Source organism: Microcaecilia unicolor, chromosome 2, assembly GCF_901765095.1.
Source record: "Microcaecilia unicolor chromosome 2, aMicUni1.1, whole genome shotgun sequence".
Taxonomy (NCBI): Eukaryota; Metazoa; Chordata; class Amphibia; order Gymnophiona; family Siphonopidae; genus Microcaecilia; species Microcaecilia unicolor.
Window position 1 is genome coordinate 21,043,220 of NC_044032.1, and position 19,691 is coordinate 21,062,910.

Here is a 19,691-nt window from a genome sequence, read left to right on the forward strand (position 1 = left end):
ATATGTGCAGACAATGCTGAAGTGGAGATCTAACCATGCATGTCTGATACTGAACTGCAGGGCACTTCTAAATCACTGGGACGTGAGGTTTTATTGTCCTATTACAGTTGGGTAGGCAGAAGCACAGGGAGAACGTGACTTAGCCAAGGTCGCAGAGTCAAGAGGCAGAGTTGGCATTAGAATTCAGGCACAGGTAGAGAATGACACACATCCCCACCCCCATCCCCGCAAACTCCATCCTCACCCTGTCCCCACAAGCACTGACCTCTTCCCCACCCTGTACCAATGGAAAGTCTGGCCTCACAATGAGTGCAGCTTCCACTGCTGCTCATCTAGAGAAGCAGCAGCAGGGGTGTCAGGGTGGGAGGGGGGAATAGAGAAGAGGCAGACTCTGGATTGTGGGGAACAGAGGTTGGATGGAAGGGGGAGGAGAGCAGAGGCTGGGTGGAAGGGGGAGGAGGAGAGCAGAGGCTGGATGGAAGGGGGAGAAGGTGGACAGATGCTGAATGGAAATGAGAGAGAGAGGTCAGATGCTGGATTGAAAGGGGAGAGGACACATGCTGGATGGAAGAGGGAGATACGGAGGGAAGATGCTGGATGAAAGGAGGGAGAGGAGGACAGAAGCGTGATGGAAGGAGGAAGAGAAAGAGAACATAACCTGGGTGGAAGGGGGAGATAGAAGAAAGGCAGATACTGGATGGAAGGGGGAGAGCAGGAGAGCAGACAACGGATGGAAAGAGGAAAGATATATAGAGCAGATTCTGGATGAAAGTGGGGAGAGGAGGGCAGAGGCTGGATGAAAGGGGTAAGAGAATGAGTACAGACTCTGGATGGAAGGAGGGAGATAAAGAGGGCAGACACTAGATGGAAGGGGATAGAAAAGGAGAGCAGTTGCTAGATGGAAGGGGGAGAGAAAGAGGGCAGATGCTGGATGGAAGGGGGAGAGAAGGGTAGAAGCTAGATGGAAGGGGAAGAGAAAGAGGACACACCCTGGATGGAAGGGGTAGAGAAAGAGGGCAGATGCTGGATGGAAGGGGGAGAGTGAAAGAGGACACATCCTGGATGGATCGGGGTAGATGCCAGATAGGAGAGGAGTGCTCATGCTAGATGGAAGGGGGAGGGGAGGACAAGAGAGAAGGAAGGATGCTGGTCCTGGGGAAGAGGGAAGGAGGAATATGGGGAGAAGCTAAACATGAGGAGGGATATGGACATAGAAATGCGATGCTGGACATGGGGAGGGGGATAAGGACACAAAGAGGTGATGCTGGACAGGGCAAGAATATAGATATAGAGAGGGGAGATGTCAACATGGCAGGAAAGGGACACAGAAGGTAGTGGAATGATGTACATGGACTGAGAAGAAATGCCAGATGGGCCAAGAGACCCTAGCAAAAGAGTTAAGACAGAGGAAGGCAGAAATCAGAGACTTGGACCAACACAATTAGAAAAATGAGATGACCAGTCAACAAGGTCGAAAAATGAATTTAATTTTTTATTTATTGACTAGCCAGCTTATAATCGAAAGTAATCGCCGGCTATTTCACGACACAAATCGGGATATGGCCGGCAATTTCGCAAAAGCGGCGAAAAGCATATATTCGAAAGCTACATTTGTGATAGCTTCGCCGCTTTCCCTTCGCCTCGCCGGCAAAAGTTCAAAGGGGCGTGTTGGCGGTGAAGCGAAGGCGGGACATGGGCAGGCTTGGGCGTGGCTACCAGATGGCCGGCTTTCGTGGATAATGAAAAAATATAACCCGGTGATAAGCAGTATTTCGCCGGGTTTACTTGGTCCTTTTATTTTCACTACCAAGCTTCAAAAAGGTGCCCCAACTGACCAGATGACCACCGGAGGGAATGGGGGATGACCTCCCCTTACTCCCCCAGTGGTTGCCAACCCCCTCCCACACTAAAATTATTAAAATACAAACCTTTTTTGCCAGCCTGTATGCCAGCCTCAAATGTCATACCCAGCACCCAGACAGCAGTATGCAGGTCCCTGGAACAGTTGTTGTTGGTTGCAGTGGACTGCAGAAAGGCAGAGCCAGGCCCATCCCCCCCCCCTACCTGTTCCACTTGTGGTGGGTAATGTTGAGCCCTCCCAAACCCCCCAAAACCCACTGTACCCACATGTAGGTGCCCCCCTTCAGCCCTTAGGGCTAGGGTAATGGTGCACACTTGTGGGCAGTGGGTTTTGGGGGGGATTTGGGGGACTCAGCACACAAGGGAAGGGTGCTATGCACCTGGAAGCTAATTTGGTTGTTTATAAAAATGTTTGAAGTGCCCCCTAGGGTGCCCGGTTGGCGTCCTGGCATGTGATGGGGACCATTGCACTACAAATGCTGGCTCCTCCCACGGACAAATGCCTTGGATTTTGCCTGGTTTGAGATCGCCGGCAGTTTTTTTCCATTATCGCGGAAAAACAAAAGTGGCGATCTCAAACCCGGCGAAATCCAAGGCATTTCGCCGGCCCACACCGTATTATCGAAAAAAAAGATAGCCAGCCATCTTTTTTGAAAATACGGTTCCGGCCAGCTGTTGCGCCGCTGCCAAAATAGATCGCCGGCGACGTTCGATTATTCCCCTCCACACTATATTAGTTTTTGTAATGTATCTATGCCAGAACTGGTATTAGACCTGTCTGGGGCCCGCAAGAAAAAATGTCACTCATTGGCCTTCAATCTCCAGCTTTGGGGATGGCCCACCTTTGGTGTCTCTGTGATTCATTAATAACAGCCTTCAGAAGAGATATTGTTCCACAAAAGTTGCCCAGAAAACTGCTGACATCCATTTTCATTCTTTTGGAGGGGGGCTGCCAGACTACCAGGGCAACCAGCTCTTCTACGCCGCCTCAAACCTGGTGCTAAATGTCTCGCGTGGCGCTCGCATTACAACATCCTGTGGACTTTTCTGTCTTGCTTGTTACCATACTGTGTGCCATTTACTGTGCGAGTGAATTCAGACCCTGACTGAACCATAGGCGGTCGGTGGCTCAGCTCTTCGGGGAGGCTAAAGTGGGTCGGGGAGGGGCAGGGCCTGAGTCCTTAATTGTATTTATTTATTTATTGCATTTGTATCCCACATTTTCCCACCTTTTTGTGGGCTCAGTGTGGCTTACAACAAGATATGAATAATAGAAATACATTTGTTACAATTTGGTTATGGATTACATTGTGCAAAGTTATACGAGACATTCAAATATCAAATTAGGAATATGACAATGGGACATCAACATAGAAATAATTGGAAGGGGACAACGGGAAGCTAAAGGGTAGTGTTAGACAAAGACATATGGTGTACATAGTTCCGTGGATAAGTGTATGATAGCCTGGGGTGCGGGATGAGGGATCAAAGTGGATGTATATTGCATTGATGAACAGTGAGTATGGACTCTATGTGAGTTGGCTCTTTCCGTAAGTTTGTTCAAACAGGTGAGTCTTTAGTAGTTTACGGAAGGAAGCTTGATCGTCAATCATTCTCAGGTTGCGCGGTAGTGTATTCCAAGCCTGCGTGCTCTTGTGGGAAAAGGTTGACGCGTGCAGCGTCTTGTATTTCAGGCCTTTGCAAGTGGGGAAGTGGAGATTTAGGTGTGTTCGGGATGATCTTTTAGCGTTTCTGGGTGGTAGGTCTATTAGATCAGACATGTACGCTGGGGCTTCGCCGTAGATGATCTTATGGACTAGTGTACAAACTTTAAAAGTAACGCGTTCCTTAAGTGGAAGCCAAAGTAATTTCTCTCGTAGTGGTTTTACCCTTTCATATCTTGGTTTTCCGAAGATGAGCCTGACTGCTGTGTTTTGGGCTGTTTGAAGTTTCCTCAGTATTTGCTCTTTGCAGCCCGCGTATAGTGAGTTGCAGTAGTTCAGGTGGCTGAGGACGAGGGATTGCACTAGGCTGTGGAAGACGTATCTTGGGAAGAATGGTCTTATCCTTTTCAATTTCCACATGCAACACGCAGAATGATCAGCAAAATAGTCGCAGATAACACATATCTTAATATCTCAATTTAATAAAAGGTATCAAATGGTAAAGGATATAATGACAAAGAAAATTAAACAGTGGAAACCAGTAAAAAAAAAAAAAAATATATATATATATATATATCAGTCTCTCAGACGGCTGAATTTTGTTATAACGTCTGAAAATTGTGCAGAATCTGTTGTGTGTTGAGGTGTCTTTATAGCAGAAGTGTGTGATGAGGGATCTTTAAATACAGTTGAATTGTTTCCATTGATGTTTATGTGGTTTTGTGTTAAGTATTTGAAATAACTGAGTGTAAAATATGTAACATGTCATCCACGAAGGCATGTCAAGACATTACTTGTCGATAATAGTACCAGCAGCCCTTCCTTGGGCTTCAGTCTCTTCACCTCCGTTGAATGCACTGTGAGAAAAACCTCACTCATTGACCTTCAGTTTCATTTATTAGGGTGGTACAGGTCACTCTTCTGGATGGGCCACCCTTGGCATCTCTGCACTGTGGTTCAGCACATTCCTTCCCTCCACTAGTCCCATGTCGAGCAGTTCACCACAGTTTCATTGTTTTCTGGAATACTAGAAAAAAATGCCCGTTTCTGAAGGGAAGGAAACGGGCGCTAGCAAGGCCATCCCCCACCCTCCCTCGCTGTTCCAGACTCCGCCCTCCCTCCGTTTTCACCCCTCGCACCGCATTACAGACCCCTGTACCCCCTTCCGCGACCCTATCGACCCCCCTTCTTGCCGAAAACCGACCCCGCCGCCTTGGTGTACCTGGGCTGATGGGGGACCCCAACCCCCATCAGCCGAAGTCCTGTGCTGGCCTTCGTGGCATTGCTTCCTCAATGATCTTCTGTTGAAGTTCCTCTGCGTGCGTCTGTCGTCAGACGCACGCAGAGGAACTTGAACAGAAGATCATTGAAGAAGGAATGCCGCGAAGGCCAGCACAGGACTTCGGCTGATGGGGGTTGGGCTCCCCTGTCAGCAGAGGTACTGGACGGCGGCGGGGGACAGTTTTCGGCGGGAAGGGGGTCGACATGGTTACAGAAGGGGGTACAGGGGGCCGTAACGTGGGGGGGTTGAAATCGGAGAGAGGGCGGAGTGTGGAACTCGGTGGGAGGTGCGTGAGGGGACACGGGGTGTTGATGCTCGTCGGGTGAGGTGGCCAGGGAGGGGGGGTTCTGTGTTGCCCCGCTCCCTGCCACTTGCTCCGAAGTGGCAGGGAGCGGCGCATTGACAGCTGATTCCCATGCAGTTGGAGGAGTAGGGAAACACGCTTCGCGTGTTTCCCGACTCCTCTCCTTGCTTTGGAATCAGCTGTCACTGACGTCAGTGCGTGCCTGCCTAGCAGACCACCTCTGATGGAAGCACGGTCCCAGGCACATTAGAATGTTGGAGGTGAGAATTATTATATAGGATAAATTTGAAACCCAAATTGGCCCCCAGATCTCCGTCCTTAGCTAGGTAACTGAAAAGCTCTGGTCACCTATATTGGAATGAGTTGGATAATGCATTCTACCGTTCAAAGGCAGGCCCCAGATGCCCCATTAAGGGGTCTTGTTTTCCTCTATGTGGTTCCACCACATATTCCTTTATGTGGTTTCTACCACATGAACCTTCCTACCACAAGTATTATTTGTATTTGTTTTACTCCGGAGTCTATCATCAACACCTCTCCAGTACCATGTAAGCCACATTGAGCCTGCAAATAGGTGGGAAAATGTGGGGTACAAATGTAACTTGCTCATTCTGCTAGAAAAGAGCCTCCTTTCTGACCTCAAAGAGGAAGAATCAGGCCCTGGGAATACAATCAACTGAACCCCTCTGTACCACTTTTCATATGACCTCCAGCAATCCTTCACCTTAGGTACACAGGCAGGGGACCTACATCCTATTGGCATGTACAGGGCAGCGTACCCCATGGGTGCTAGACAGAAATAAATGACACTGAAGAGCATAGGGCAGTATTTCAGCAGGCCACACAAACCCCCAGAAATCAGAAAAACCAGAAGCTTTGTACATTTTATTCAGAAATATAACTTTTATAACTGCTATTACAAAATATTACATAGCTTATTACAAACCAAATAGATTTTTTTTTTATACATAGCACGTAACGGACAAGTTCTGGACCAAGGGGAGATGAGTCTTCATATGTACAGAGAGGTGGGGAAAGGCTGCCTACACTCAGACTTCACTTTCAATACCCCGGACCTGGGATTCTGAAGCCCCGGGGAAGCTGGGGAGCTGCAGCCCAGCTGTCATTTTACTTCTCCTTCAGATGCTTTTGGGGGATTCTACTGAACGCATCGCATCCCATTGCAGAGAAAATAAAATGAGGCCAACAATTATAGCTTAAACGTCAGGGGATGGGTTTTCTGAGTGAGCAGTTTAAATGTCAGGGGACGTTTTTTCCTGAGTCAGGAAGAGGATATGGCCAGGAGAGAGAGCTAATTTCATTCACAGCTGGTGGACACTTTAGTGACAAGAATGAGTAAACACAACCAAGATCAAAGCAAAACAACCCCAGAGCTGCCAAGTTACCCATTCCTGGAGGAAGTCTTTCTGGCCAGTCCTAGATTTCTGCTAACCTCATCCTGGTGCATTATGGGACTGCAGCACTGATTTCAATGGATAGATTCATGGACTGCAAATACTACACCACTTTGGGATGGAAGTTTAAAACCAGGAAACCGGGATTGGCCAAAACGTCTCCCTCCTGGCACGGGCAACTTGGTAGCTCTGCAACCCTAGGGTTACCCCTCCTCCACCCCCTCAACCAGACAGACTGAGCCAGCCTAAGTTTTAGCCCCACTGTAAGGGGATATTGTCAGGTACTTGTGACCTGGATTTGGTCACTGTTGGAAACAGGATGCTGGGCTTGATGGACCTTTGGTCTGTCCCAGTATGGCAACACTTATATACTTATGTACTTGGGATTCTGAATGCAATCTTGCTACTCTTTGGGGTTCTACATGGAATGTTGCTACTCTTTGAGATTCTTCATGGAATCTTGATACTCTTTAGGATTCTAGAATCTTGCTATTCTTTGGGGTTCTACATGGAATGTTGCTACTCTTTGGGGATCTTGCCTGGTATTTGTGACCTGGATTGGCCACTGTTGGAAACTGGATGCTGGGCTTGATGGACCTTCTGTCTGTCCCAGTATGGCAATACTTATGTACTTGTGTAATTATACAACTGAGCGTCCCCACTTATGCACAATCTACATGTCTAAGTAGTAAGCCAAACTCCTTGTCCAACCTCAGTCCTCAAGAGCTGCAATCCAGTCAGGTTTTCAGGATTTCCCCAATGAATATGCATGAGATCTGTTTACACTCACTGCCTCCATTGTATTCAAATAGATCTTCAATGGGGAAACCCAACCTGGTGAGGACCAATGTTGGACACCCCTGTTCTAAACGCTATTCTATACGGCAGCCATGTAGCCCCGTGCAGGACGTAAGGCGTCAGAAACAGATGCTCACACAACAAAGGTGCTGGAGTCGACCAGCGCTGAAGAAGACTCTTCGGCTGGCGGGGATTGGAGACCCCCGCCAGCAAACAAGGTACCTGATGCGGCGGTGGGGCAGGGGGTGGGTGGGCGGCAGTGGCGGTGGAGGGGTTGCGGTTGCAGCAGCGGCGGAGGGGGTCCAAAGTGGGGGGGGGGGTTGGCGGCGGGGGAGGCGGCTAAACAGTACCCCCCACCTCGGGTTCTGGCCCCCCTCCCGCCGAGGTCTGGCTACGCCCCTGATTGGTACACATATACATAAATGTATCCCATAATGCCTTGAGGTGAGTTACATTCCTGGATTCATTCAAACTTCAATAAAAGTGACCATAAAGCACCATGTTAAAAAGGACTGGCCGAGCTGCATGCAGGGAGATGTAGTTCTTTATGCTGTTGGCAACAGGGAAATGGAAAAGAATTTTTTCACCCCGAACCTGAGGAGTCTGACAAACACACAATGCAGATGAAGAAGTCATATGCAGTGTTGCCAGGTGGGCGGTTTTACCGCCCAATTAGGCGGTTTTCTGCGACCCGCTGCGGGAAATTTTTGCCCGCAGCGGGTTGCGGTTTTTTGGGCTGCTTTTTGGGCTTCAGGGCGGTTTTTTGGGCGGCTTTTTCGGCCGCGGGGGGCGGGGTTAGTGACGTTTTTGGGCGGGGTTAGTGACGTTTTAGGCGGGGTTAGTGACGTTTTGGGTGGGGGCCGATGACGTGGGAGGCGGGGCCGGTGACGGCGGGGGCGGGGTTGATGATGGCGGGGGTGGGGGTGATGACGCGGGGGTGGGGGTGTCAGGGGTGGGGTTTGAGTTTGGGCTGGTTTTGGGCGGTTTTTATGCTGGATTGGGTGGGAAAAAAATTTTCCACCTGGCAACACTGGTCATATGGTTGCTTTGGTGCTTGGATGACAGCCTGGAGTTAGATCACAAGAGCGGGCAAAATAGTTGTAGCTTCCATGCAAGGAAAATTCCCAGAGTGCTTTGAAATGGGAGTTGTGAAACCCAGGTCTGTCTCACCCATTCCTTAAGATGTGCAGCTACCAAAACGCTAGCCCTAGTCCATTCGCTGATGAATGTTTGCTGCTATTCCCTAGATTTTTTTTTTCTCCTGTCACTTTATTGCCAAAAAGAAACAAAAAGTTGTCTTTACAAGTTTCCCTCGATCCAGTGGAATCTGGATCTAATTTGAAGCTTGGAAGCGCCGGTGGGGGTCACGCTGGACTGAACAGACAGCCCAGTCTGATGTGTTGGTGTGGGGTGGGACAGGACAACATGGCAAGGCAAAAAAAAAAAAAAAAAAAAAAAGAGACAGGAAAGATAATAAGAGAAAGGAAATCATAATGAGTGAAAAAACAGAGCACATAGAGACAAAAGAAAACAAAGAAAGGAGATGGGGACATGTATTTATTTATTTCTTATTGCTTCTGGCCCATCGGTCCGCATTAGCTCATTGCTGGTGAGTCACAAAAGTAAATCCAAGCAAGAACCTAAAAGACAGCCATAATGCACAGTTGGATGTGGGAGGGGCGCTTGATGTGGTATACTTGGAGTTCAGCAAAGCCTTTGACACGGTTCTGCACAGGCGACTGATAAATAAATTGAGTGCCCTCGGTGTGGGACCTAGAGTAACTGATTGGGTAAAAAAACTGGTTGAATGGTAGGAGACAGACGGTGGTGGTAAATAAGTACATAAGTAATGCCACACTGGGAAAAGACCAAAGGTCCAGCATCCTGTCCACGACAGCGGCCAATCCAGGCCAAGGGCACCTGTTGAGCTTCCCAAACGTACAAACATTCTATACATGTTATTCCTGAAATTGTGGATTTTTACCAAGTCCATTTAGTAGCGGTTTATGGACTTGTCCTTTAGGAAACCGTCTAGCCCCTTTTTAAACTCTGCTAAGCTAATCGCCTTCACCACGTTCGCCGGCAACGAATTCCAGAGTTTAATTATGCGTTGGGTGAAGAAAGATTTTCTCCGATTTGTTTTAAATTTACTACACTGTAGTTTCATCGCATGCCCCCTATCCTAGTAAATGGAGCTTGCTCTGAAGAAAAGGAGGTCGTCAGTGGAGTACCGCAGGCTGGCAAAACCTGCAGGCTGGCAAAACCCGCCCGGTTGACCGGACATGACCTCAAAAAAAGGACATGTCTGGGGAAATCTGGACATAAGGTAACCCTAAGTAGGGCAAAACAAACAGGGAAATCACAGGCCTTCAGTCGATCGGTCCCTGTGGCAGACTGCCCCAGATCATCTACAGCACTTCCTTGAGTTTGGGGATTGTTTGCAACTTGTGATAGGCCTCCAACATTGCTCCCCAGACAAAAGCCTATGTCACTGTGATATCATTAACAGTAAATTGGCACCTTTTTCTTTTTTTAATAAAGGTAGATTTACAGTGCAAACATTTTTGAACATTCTAAATTTGCTGGGTGGTCACTCAAAAAAGTCTGTAACTTCACTGTGATTAAAGATAATCTTATTCCACTGAGCATTAACGTAGATAGTAACAACAAATAACGCTGTAAAATTTCACGCTGAAATTCCAAGCTGTTGCTTTTTTTTCTTTTGAGCAGGAGGTGAGAGCTTGCTATCAATTTACCAGGGAGATAGGCTTAGCACTGTAGAATTCTTGGCCTACTGTGCATGGGAGGCTAGTTTGGGAAGTGGTTAGTGGGATTTGTGATGTGTAGGGTTACCATATGTCCGGATTTACCCAGACATGTCCTCTTTTTGAGGTCATGTCCGGGCAACCGGGCAGGTTTTTGCCAGCCTGCCCGTTTGTCCAGAAATCCGGACAAACGGGCAGATTGCTGGCCTCCCATCCCCTTACTTACTACTGCCCTGGTGGTCTACTGACCTCTTCCGCCTTCGGGTCAGGAAAGAGCCCCCTCTTTCCTGCCCGGAGCGCTGCCCTGCATGCATCCTTCCTGTTACTGATCCTCGGCGCCGATTCAAATTGGCCGCCGACAGTTGACGTGACCTCGCGAGGCTTCAACTCTCGGTGGCCATTTTGAATCGGCGCTGAGATCACCAACAGGAAGGATGCATGCAGGGCAGCGCTCCGGGCAGGAAAGAGGGGGGCTCTTTCCTGCCCCGAAGAGGTCACTAGACCACCAGGGCAGTAGTAAGCTAAGGAGAGGGGGGGGGGGTGACGGGGTGTGTGACAGGGGGGAGGGGAAAATGTGACGGGGGGAGTGGAAAATGTGACAGGGGGCGGAGCGAGGGCGTGAAAGGGGTGGGGTGGTGTGACAGGGGGCGGGGCAGGGTGTGAGGTGGGGTTGGGCATGTGTCCTCCTTTTTGGGGACAAAATATGGTAACCCTAGTGAGGGGGAACATTTCACATTTTGATGTACCATGCTGTGTTTGTTAATGCTTGGTTCTGTTAATGTTTTTCATAAATAGACTGGAAAAAAGAAATTGCAAGCAATTGCTGAGAAAGCAGCAAAAATCTCTAGGGTGATACATTTTTTTTTTGCCTCACCCTGTATGTGTATAATTTTCCTCCCCTGTCCTAAATAAGTCTCCTCTGGGAACCCTTCTCTCATACGAGTATGAGTAAGAGTAGCCATACTGGGTCAGACCAATTGTCCATCTAGTCCACTATCCTGTTTCCAACAGTAGCCAAGCCAGGTCACAAGTACCTGGCAGAACCCCAAATCATGGCAACATTCCATTCAGAATCTCAAACAGTAACAAGATTCCATGTAGAACCCCAAAGAATAGCAAGATTCTGGAATCCTAAAGAGTAACAAGATTCCATTCAGAATCTCAAAGAGTAGCAACATTCCATGCTACCAATCCCAGGGCAAGCAGTTGCTTCCCCATGTCTGTCTCAACAGCAGACTATGGACTTTTCCTCCAGGAACTTGTCCAAACCTTTTTTTTAAAACCCAGAAACGCAACTATTCATCGAGTGAAAAAACATTTCCTCCTATTTGTTTTTAAAGTATTTCCATGCAACTTCCTTGAGTGTCCCATAGTCTTTGTACTTTTGAAATGAGTAAAAGAAATTAATTTACTTCTACTCGTTCTACACCACTCAGGATTTTGCGGACTTCAGCTTAAGGGACTCAGATTGTGGAAGAAGGCATGAGCCTTTACCCATAGGGAGGGAGAACAATTTTCTGGCATCTGAGTAACGTAGGCCAAACACTTTTCCCAATGTAAATGCCCTTATAATCAGGGGTGTGCTGGTAAATTTTTAACAACAGGCTCTTTCTCCGGACGTAGCCAGCTCTGCAGTTGGAAGGGCCAGGGGTGGCTGGGGGGGGGGGGGGGGGAGCAACACTTGCCCCTCTCTCCTCCCTCCCTTCGTGCGGACACGCTAGGCATACCTTTTGCTGGCAGCCAATAAATGGACTGCCACCACTCCCAACGTCTTTCTCTGAGCAGCATGCTGAAACTTCTCACAAATGCTGGAGAAGTCCTAGCCTGCTGCTCAGAGCTGGAAACAAGGAGCGGGGGAGGAGCAGTATTCTATTTACTTGGCTGGCGGGGCTCAGCATCCCCACCACCAAAGTAAAAGAGAATTCAGCAGGGGGCCCAAGCCCACATTTTGGGAGCCAGTTGTTAAAGTAGCCATGGAGGGCCCTACTTTAACAACCGGCTCCCAAGATTCTTAAAAACTTAACAACCGGCTCTTGCGAGCCTGTGAGAGCCTGCTCCAGCACACCACAGCTTATAATCCTCAACTGGTGACAGGAGAATACAAGCTTTAAGGATAAGTAGATCTTTGTACAGTACATAACCAGTTCCTATCAATCTCTCACTGTGGTGAACTCTGACTGTCTCATGACATAAGTTAGAATATACCATGACTGTATTGTTTATGGAACACTGATTGTACCCAGTGTCATGGGCGTAGCCAGACAACAGATTTTGGGTGGGCCTAGGCAAGAATTGGGTGGGCTCCAAATGTTCTCCCCTCCCCCCCCCCAAAAAAAATGATCTCAGCTGGTGGGAAAATACTTCTTTCTTTCTTGGCGGCAGGAATGCACTGAAAACGGAGCATGCGCAGGTGCTGGTGTTGTGGAGAGTAGCATGTTCGTTACCATCAGGGGGACATCGTCAGCTGGCGGAGCTTGGGATTCCCACCAGTTACCACTAAACATGTGCTACTGTTGGATGGGCCTGAGCCATAAATGGGTGGGCCCTGGCCCACCCAAGCCCACCTTTGGCTACGCTACTGCCCAGTGTATCTGGGAATAAAACGATGGACTGGCATATCTGGATTTAGTGCCATAAGTCAGGCTTGTTGTGGTGGAATTACTATGGTTATGCTTTGGACTTGGTGTTGGTTGGCCTGCGGTTTTTGGCACATTTTAGCCTCTGATAACAGCATGATAACAACATGCAGGGGTTATAGACATGAGGCAAGGCCACCTCAGGGAAGGATGGCAGGGGATAGTTTATGGACAAAAAAAAAAGCAACACTGGGCCTTCAAGACTGAGACAGCAGGACTATCTCTCTATATAAAAGGCAACACCAACGTTCTATGAAGCCTCCAGCCGGAAGTGTGAAGGGGGCGAGATATCCGGTTTCCCTATGAGTGTCTGCCCCGCCCTCTCTGTAACACAGTCAGTGAAGGAAAACAGCAGAGCACGAAATCAAATCGCTGGCTCTGTAACAGTGAAGGACTCAGAGGGGGGAGGGGAGAGAGGCCAGAGGGCAGGGACACACACACTCCCACATGCACACAGAAGAAAACATTGCTAGCCCCCGTTTCATTTGCATCACAAACGGGGCTTTTTTACTAGTTTATTAATAAAATGACCCGACACGGGCCGTGTTTCGGCGTTAAACAACGCCTGCCTCAGGGGTCAGAGTTTAGACGTAAATAGTACACAATGTGGCCAATGCCTCCGAAACTGAACGGAGAAAACCAAGCAAGCTTGTCACAAAGGACAGCCACGATCTGGGAAAAAAAACTCCTGTATCCGTGTCGGGTCATTTTATTAATAAATACTCCTGCTGTCTCAGTCTTGAAGGCCCAGTGTTGCTTTTTTTTGTCTGTGTACTTTTTATGTATGCTGGTTACCCTCTCTGTTTGGCTAGTGGATAGGTTATGTACATTAAAGGCATGTGAATAATTTGGCAGAAAATGATGAGCCCTTCCCAACAAAATGGTATTCTTACATAACCAACTCCAGCTACCTACATATGGCATGTCTCACTGGAATTAGTTATGGCCAGCAAATTCCTCCCTTCCCTCCATCAGCCCCTAAAATAGCCCTTTATAATCTCTGTGGGTGGTATGGACAGGTGAATCTGCCGCAATCGATATGCCCAAACACCAGCATCTCCTGTATTTACCTCAAAGAAAGAGTAGCACCTCGTAACACTGCCTAAGAATGGATTAGTTCTTCGTTGGGTCACATCAGTCATTCGGGTTCAACGTAGCCCCTGAAGTGGCATGCCCTGAGCCTTTTAAACATGTCATCCGCGCCGAATGGACGGTCGAGTTTAATGCCCAAAGAATGGTAGAGTTCCTGCAGTCTTCTCATGATGAAATTCCAGCAAGCCTTTACAAGCAGGTTCTTCCTAGATTTTGTAAGGCTTTTCATGTCCTACTTGGTTCTCAGAGATATTTTACTAAATTTATGCCTGTATCTCACCACCTACCTTACATTCACAGAGGTACTTGTAGGTTGCTGTCTTACTGTGTCTCAGGAGGAACTGGTTACATTGGTTTAATTCATATGATATTGTATATCTACACGTGTAGCAGACATTACAGTTGGCCATAGAGGGTTTCTGATACTTCAAGATACCCGCCGGATGAAACATCCTTTTCATCTTCTCATGGGCTGCCTAACCTGTTCCAAGGATGACCTCAGACACGAGGCATCAGGTGGACTGCCCAGCACTTGAACGGTCTCCTCCTTGCTCCATCATCCCATTTTAGTTAGGAAGAATCTAAAATTTCTCTCTGCATCAGACGGGACTCCTCTCATCACAGTTCTGCTATCAGCATTCTCCCCGTGATCAGCGATTCTCCCTTACTGGGGATGTTGTAAGCAGGGCGGGAAGTGTGCCGTAGACTCCCGGGGCAGCTCCTGGATTCTAGCCCAGAATGAAAGGGGAATGAAAGGAAAACATTTTCACTTGAGAAGAAAGTACCCGAGTCTACTGTCCGATTTCCAGGTGGGGCTGTCCATTTTCTGTGTATTTGTTTTTTAACAGGTGACCCTATGAGGGTCAATGAAATCATTATAAAATCTGTGTCCCTGCAGAGAGAAAAAAAGAAGATGAAAACACGAATCAGGTGACTTTCTGTCCAGTGAAGGAATCCAGCTAACAAAAGATATTATTCACTCCCTGTTAAAAGCCCATTTCCCCTCCCCTCCCCCTCCAAAAAAAACACAGGTTACAGCTGTTCTAGGATCAGGAAAACCCTTGCACTGTAGTTAACATGTATTGCAGAGTCACACACGGAACACAAACAAAGCAACAATTCTGAGGACGCCATCATCCGTGTAATTCAAACATCGGCATGACCAGTTCAGCCCTTGAAAATGAGCCGCGTCTGCTATAGAACACTGACATTAATAAAGCTGCTGATTATTATACAGTGTGACCCTGGAGACTAGCTCAAACAGCCCTGAGCTGTGAGGTTTAAATACACGGGGCTCGATATTCAAAGTGATTTAAACAGCCAAGAGATGCTCCTGGACATTTAAATCGCCTGGCTGGGGGCTAACAAGCATTTTCAATGGCATTTAACCGGAGAGCACTGCTGAAAATATCCAGTTAATGCTGAAGCCGCTACTGATTAGTTTGGGAGTGTTCCGGGGGGCGAAGCTGACACAGTGTTGATATTTGGCATTTAACTGGTTAAGGTAACCACAGAAATAGGAACTCATTCAACGCAGTCCTATCTTGAGTGGAGGAGTGATCTAGTGATTAGGGTGGTGGACTTTGGTCCTGGAGAACTGAGTTCAATTCCCACTTCAGGCACAGGCAGCTCCTTGTGACTCTGGGCAAATCACTTAACCCTCCTCCATTGCCCCATGTAAGCCGCATTGAGCCTGCCAAGAGTGGGAAAGCACAGGGTACAAATGTAACAAAAATAAAATAGATACTATTGGAGATTCTACATGGAATGTTGCTATTCCACTAGAAACATTCCATGTAGAAGTCGGCCCTTGCAGATCACCAATATGGCTGCGCAGGCTTCTGTTTCTGTGCAGGACGTCAGACTCACAGAAGCCTGCGCGGCCACCTTGGTGATCTGCAAGGGCCGACTTGTACATGGAATGTTGCTAGTAGAATAGCAACATTCCATGTAGAATCTCCAATAGTAGCAACAGTGGAGGAGTGGCCTAGTGGTTAGGGTGGTGGACTTTGGTCCTGGGGAACTGAGGAACTGAGTTGGATTCCCACTTCAGGCACAGGCAGCTCCTTGTGACTCTGGGCAAGTCACTTAACCCTCCATTGCCCCATGTAAGCTGCATTGAGCCTGCCATGAGTGGGAAAGCGCAGGGTACAAATGTAATAAAAATAAATAAATAAATTTATGTGGTTCTTCATAGCCAGTTTATTTATTTGTTGCTTTTTTATCCCACATTTTCCCAGCTATTTGCAGGCTCAATGTGGCTTACATTATGCCGTAATGGCGATTGCCATTTCCGGGATGAGAAATACAAAGTGGTATTGCGTTAAAGTTCATAGCTGATAGAGTAAGGCAGAGAGTTAGTTAGACAGTCGAATTTAGAAGTTCATTTTGGCGAAATGTAGTGGTAGTGCGTTAACGTTCATTAGTAACAGAGTACATGAATCAGTCAAGTGTAAAGAGTTCGATTTTGTCTGGTTTTGGTAGAGTATCATTGTTTACTATTTAGGATGGATCATTGTGGTATGCCTTTTTGAATAGGTTGGTTTTCAGTAGTTTTCGGAAGGTTGTTAGGTCGTGCATTGTTTTTATGACCTTTGGTAGTGCGTTCCATAGTTGCGTGCTTATGTATGAGAAGCTGGATGCATATGTTGATTTATATCTGAGTCCTTTGCAACTGGGGTAATGGAGATTCAGGAATGAGCGTGCTGTTCTTTTTGTGTTCCTGGTTGGTAAGTCTATAATGTCTGACATATAGGCCGGGGCCTCTCCGTGAATGATTTTATGGACCAGGGTGCAAATTTTGAACGTAATTCGTTCTTTTAGTGGGAGCCAGTGTAGTTTTTCTCTTAGGGGTTTTAGCGTTTTCCTATTTCGTTTTTCCAAATATAAGTCTGGCTGCTGTGTTTTGGGCGGTTTGAAGTTTCTTAATGATTTGGTCTTTACATCCGGCATAGATGGCGCTGCAGTAATCTAGGTGGCTTAGCACCATTGATTGTACCAGGCTGCGGAATATTTCCCTTGGGAAGAACGGTTTTACTCTTTTGATTGGAACATTTTCTTTGTTGTATCTTTCGCCTAGTGTGAGATTTCGGTCAATTGTAACTCCCAGAACTTTCAGGCTGTCCAAAACAGGAAGGGTGTAGTCTGGGGTGTTTATAGTGTCAATGTCACAATTGGCTCCCTATTGCTGGAAACTCAGGGACCCTTTCACTAAGGCATGCCGAAAAATGGTCTGCACTGGTGTAGGCGCTTGTATTGGATGCGAACAGGTCCATTTTTCAGCGTGCCTGCAAAAAAGGCCTTTTTTCTTTTTTGCTGAAAATGAAAGTGTGGCAAAATAAAAATTAGCATGCATTCGTTTCCTTACCGTCACCCATTGACTTAGCGGTAAGGTCTCACACGTGAACCGGGCGGTAATCGTGAGCGCACGTACACTGCTGATTACCGGCCAGTTAGCGCCACATTGTAGAAAATAGAAATTATTTTCTGCCGTGCGGTAAAATTAGAATTACCGCCCGGCGCATGCAGTAGCCGGACAGTAGTTCTAATTTGATGCGTGTTCTATGTGCGTAGGCGTCTACACGGCTTAGTAAAAGGGCCCCTCAATGCTGAGGCCTGGACATGACCCAGCATTGAATTTCCAGATTTAACGCCAGTGGCGGTCGGCATAACGCTGATCATCACTGGCTGAATATTGGGTTCAAGGAGATTATGCTCAAGAACTCGGAGCGAGTACAGGACAGGAGAACAGAACCAGAGTTTTCTGGACTGGAGCTCCCATGCAGCCTACACCATGCTGTCTGCACATCTGTGCTTCAGCTTATTATTGAATCCTATTATTAGGATTCAAGAGAGTGTTGTTTCTTCATTCCAGTCTGGGGAAACGGTCTTTTCTGGCCCTCTCCCCATTACATTTTCACACGTGTAAAGACTCATACAATTCTATAGATTGGTAATGACCAGGAACTTGGTTTTATCTCTGTTAAGTGTAAGTTTGAACTCAGATGCCCAAGATTCCATAAGGTCAAGTCCAGATTTGATTTGGATTACAATTTCAGAGATGCATTTACTAAATGGTAAGTATATAGTACTACTACTACTACTTAACATTTCTAGAGCGCTACTAGGGTTACGCAGCGCTGTACAGATTAAGAAAAAGGACAGTCCCTGCTCCAAGGAGCTTACAATCTAATGGGCGAAATGTCAAGTAGGGGCAGTCCAGATTTCCTGAATAGAGGTATGGTGGTTAGGTGCCGAAGGCGACATTGAAGAGGTGGGCTTTTAGCAAGGTTTTGAAGATGGGCAGGGAGGGGGCCTGGCGTATGGGCTCAGGGAGCTTGTTCCAGGCATGGGGTGAGGCGAGGCAGAAAGGGCGGAGCCTGGAGTTGGCGGTGATGGAGAAGGGTACCGACAGGAGGGATTTATCTTGAGAACGGAGGTTACGGGTAGGAACGTAAGGGGAGATGAGGGTAGAGAGGTAGGGAGGGGCTGCAGATCGAGTACATTTGTAGGTTAAAAGGAGAAGCTTAAACTGTATTCGGTACCTGATCGGAAGCCAGTGAAGTGACTTGAGGAGAGGGGTGATATGAGTGTACCGGTTCAGGCGGAAGATAAGACGTGCAGCAGAGTTTTGAATGGACTGAAGGGGGGATAGATGGCTACGTGGGAGGCCAGTGAGGAGTAGGTTGCAGTAGTCAAGGCGAGAGGTAATGAGAGAATGGATGAGAGTTCGGGTGGTGTGCTCATTTGCATATATGAAGGTATTAAATCCTACAGATTCGAGCCTGCTACCCAAAGGTGACATCATTACATTGAATAGAATGGGGGAGGGTTGCCAGTTCGGTAGGAAGGGTAATAGAAGCAGATTTAAGATTCATAATACCTTGCCTTATATTGAGGATTTTATGTTCGAAATAGGAGGCTAGTTAGGATGTGGTAGGATGTGTCACCTCTCGTTTAGACTACTGCAATCTGCTTCTTGCTGGCCTCCCACTTAGTCACCTCTCCCCTCTCCAGTCAGTTCAAAACTCTGCTGCCCGTCTCATCTTCCGCCAGGGTCGCTTTACTCATACTACCCCTCTCCTCAAGACCCTTCACTGGCTCCCTATCCGTTTTCGCATCCTGTTCAAACTTCTTCTACTAACCTATAAATGTACTCACTCTGCTGCTCCCCAGTATCTCTCCACACTCGTCCTTCCCTACACCCCTTCCCGTGCACTCCGCTCCATGGATAAATCCTTCTTATCTGTTCCCTTCTCCACTACTGCCAACTCCAGACTTCGTGCCTTCTGTCTCGCTGCACCCTACGCCTGGAATAAACTTCCTGAGCCCCTACGTCTTGCCCCATCCTTGGCCACCTTTAAATCTAGACTGAAAACCCACCTCTGACATTGCTTTTGACTCGTAACCACTTGTAACCACTCGCCTCCACCTACCCCCTCCTCTCTTCCTTCCCGTTCACATTAATTGATTTGATTTGCTTACTTTATTTATTTTTTGTCTATTAGATTGTAAGCTCTTTGAGCAGGGACTGTCTTTCTTCTATGTTTGTACAGCGCTGCGTATGCCTTGTAGCGCTATAGAAATGCTAAATAGTAGTAGTAGTAGTAGTAGGAAGTAAGATGTTAGTATGAGATAAACACTTGCCCCGCTGTTTAGTATGCCGCACGCTAATGCCGACACAGCCCGTTCACTTTGAATGGGTTGCGTCATCATTGCTGTGCAGCTTAGTAAACAGAGGGGTTGGTGTTTAGGAGGGATTTCATTAGATTATAAAGCTTTTTGATAATTACGGAGCCCACCAATTTGTTTGCTATAGAAATGGCTTTTGGCTTCTTTGATTTTAGATTTCTAGGGCCTTATAGTTGAGTTCCAG

At 47.4% G+C, this 19,691-nt stretch overlaps 1 protein-coding gene across 2 annotated transcripts in view; it reads right to left on the minus strand.

Moving 5' to 3' along the window:
- Window positions 1-13,267: 13,267 nt before the first annotated feature.
- Window positions 13,268-19,691, minus strand: part of IL11RA (interleukin 11 receptor subunit alpha) — a 241,663-nt gene continuing 235,239 nt past the window's right edge. For both annotated transcript variants that reach the window (XM_030192833.1, XM_030192834.1), the window contains exon 12: window positions 13,268-14,708. In XM_030192833.1, the coding sequence (XP_030048693.1) occupies window positions 14,692-14,708 (17 nt within the window). In that variant the 3' untranslated portion in view covers window positions 13,268-14,691. The remainder of the gene's footprint in view (window positions 14,709-19,691) is intronic.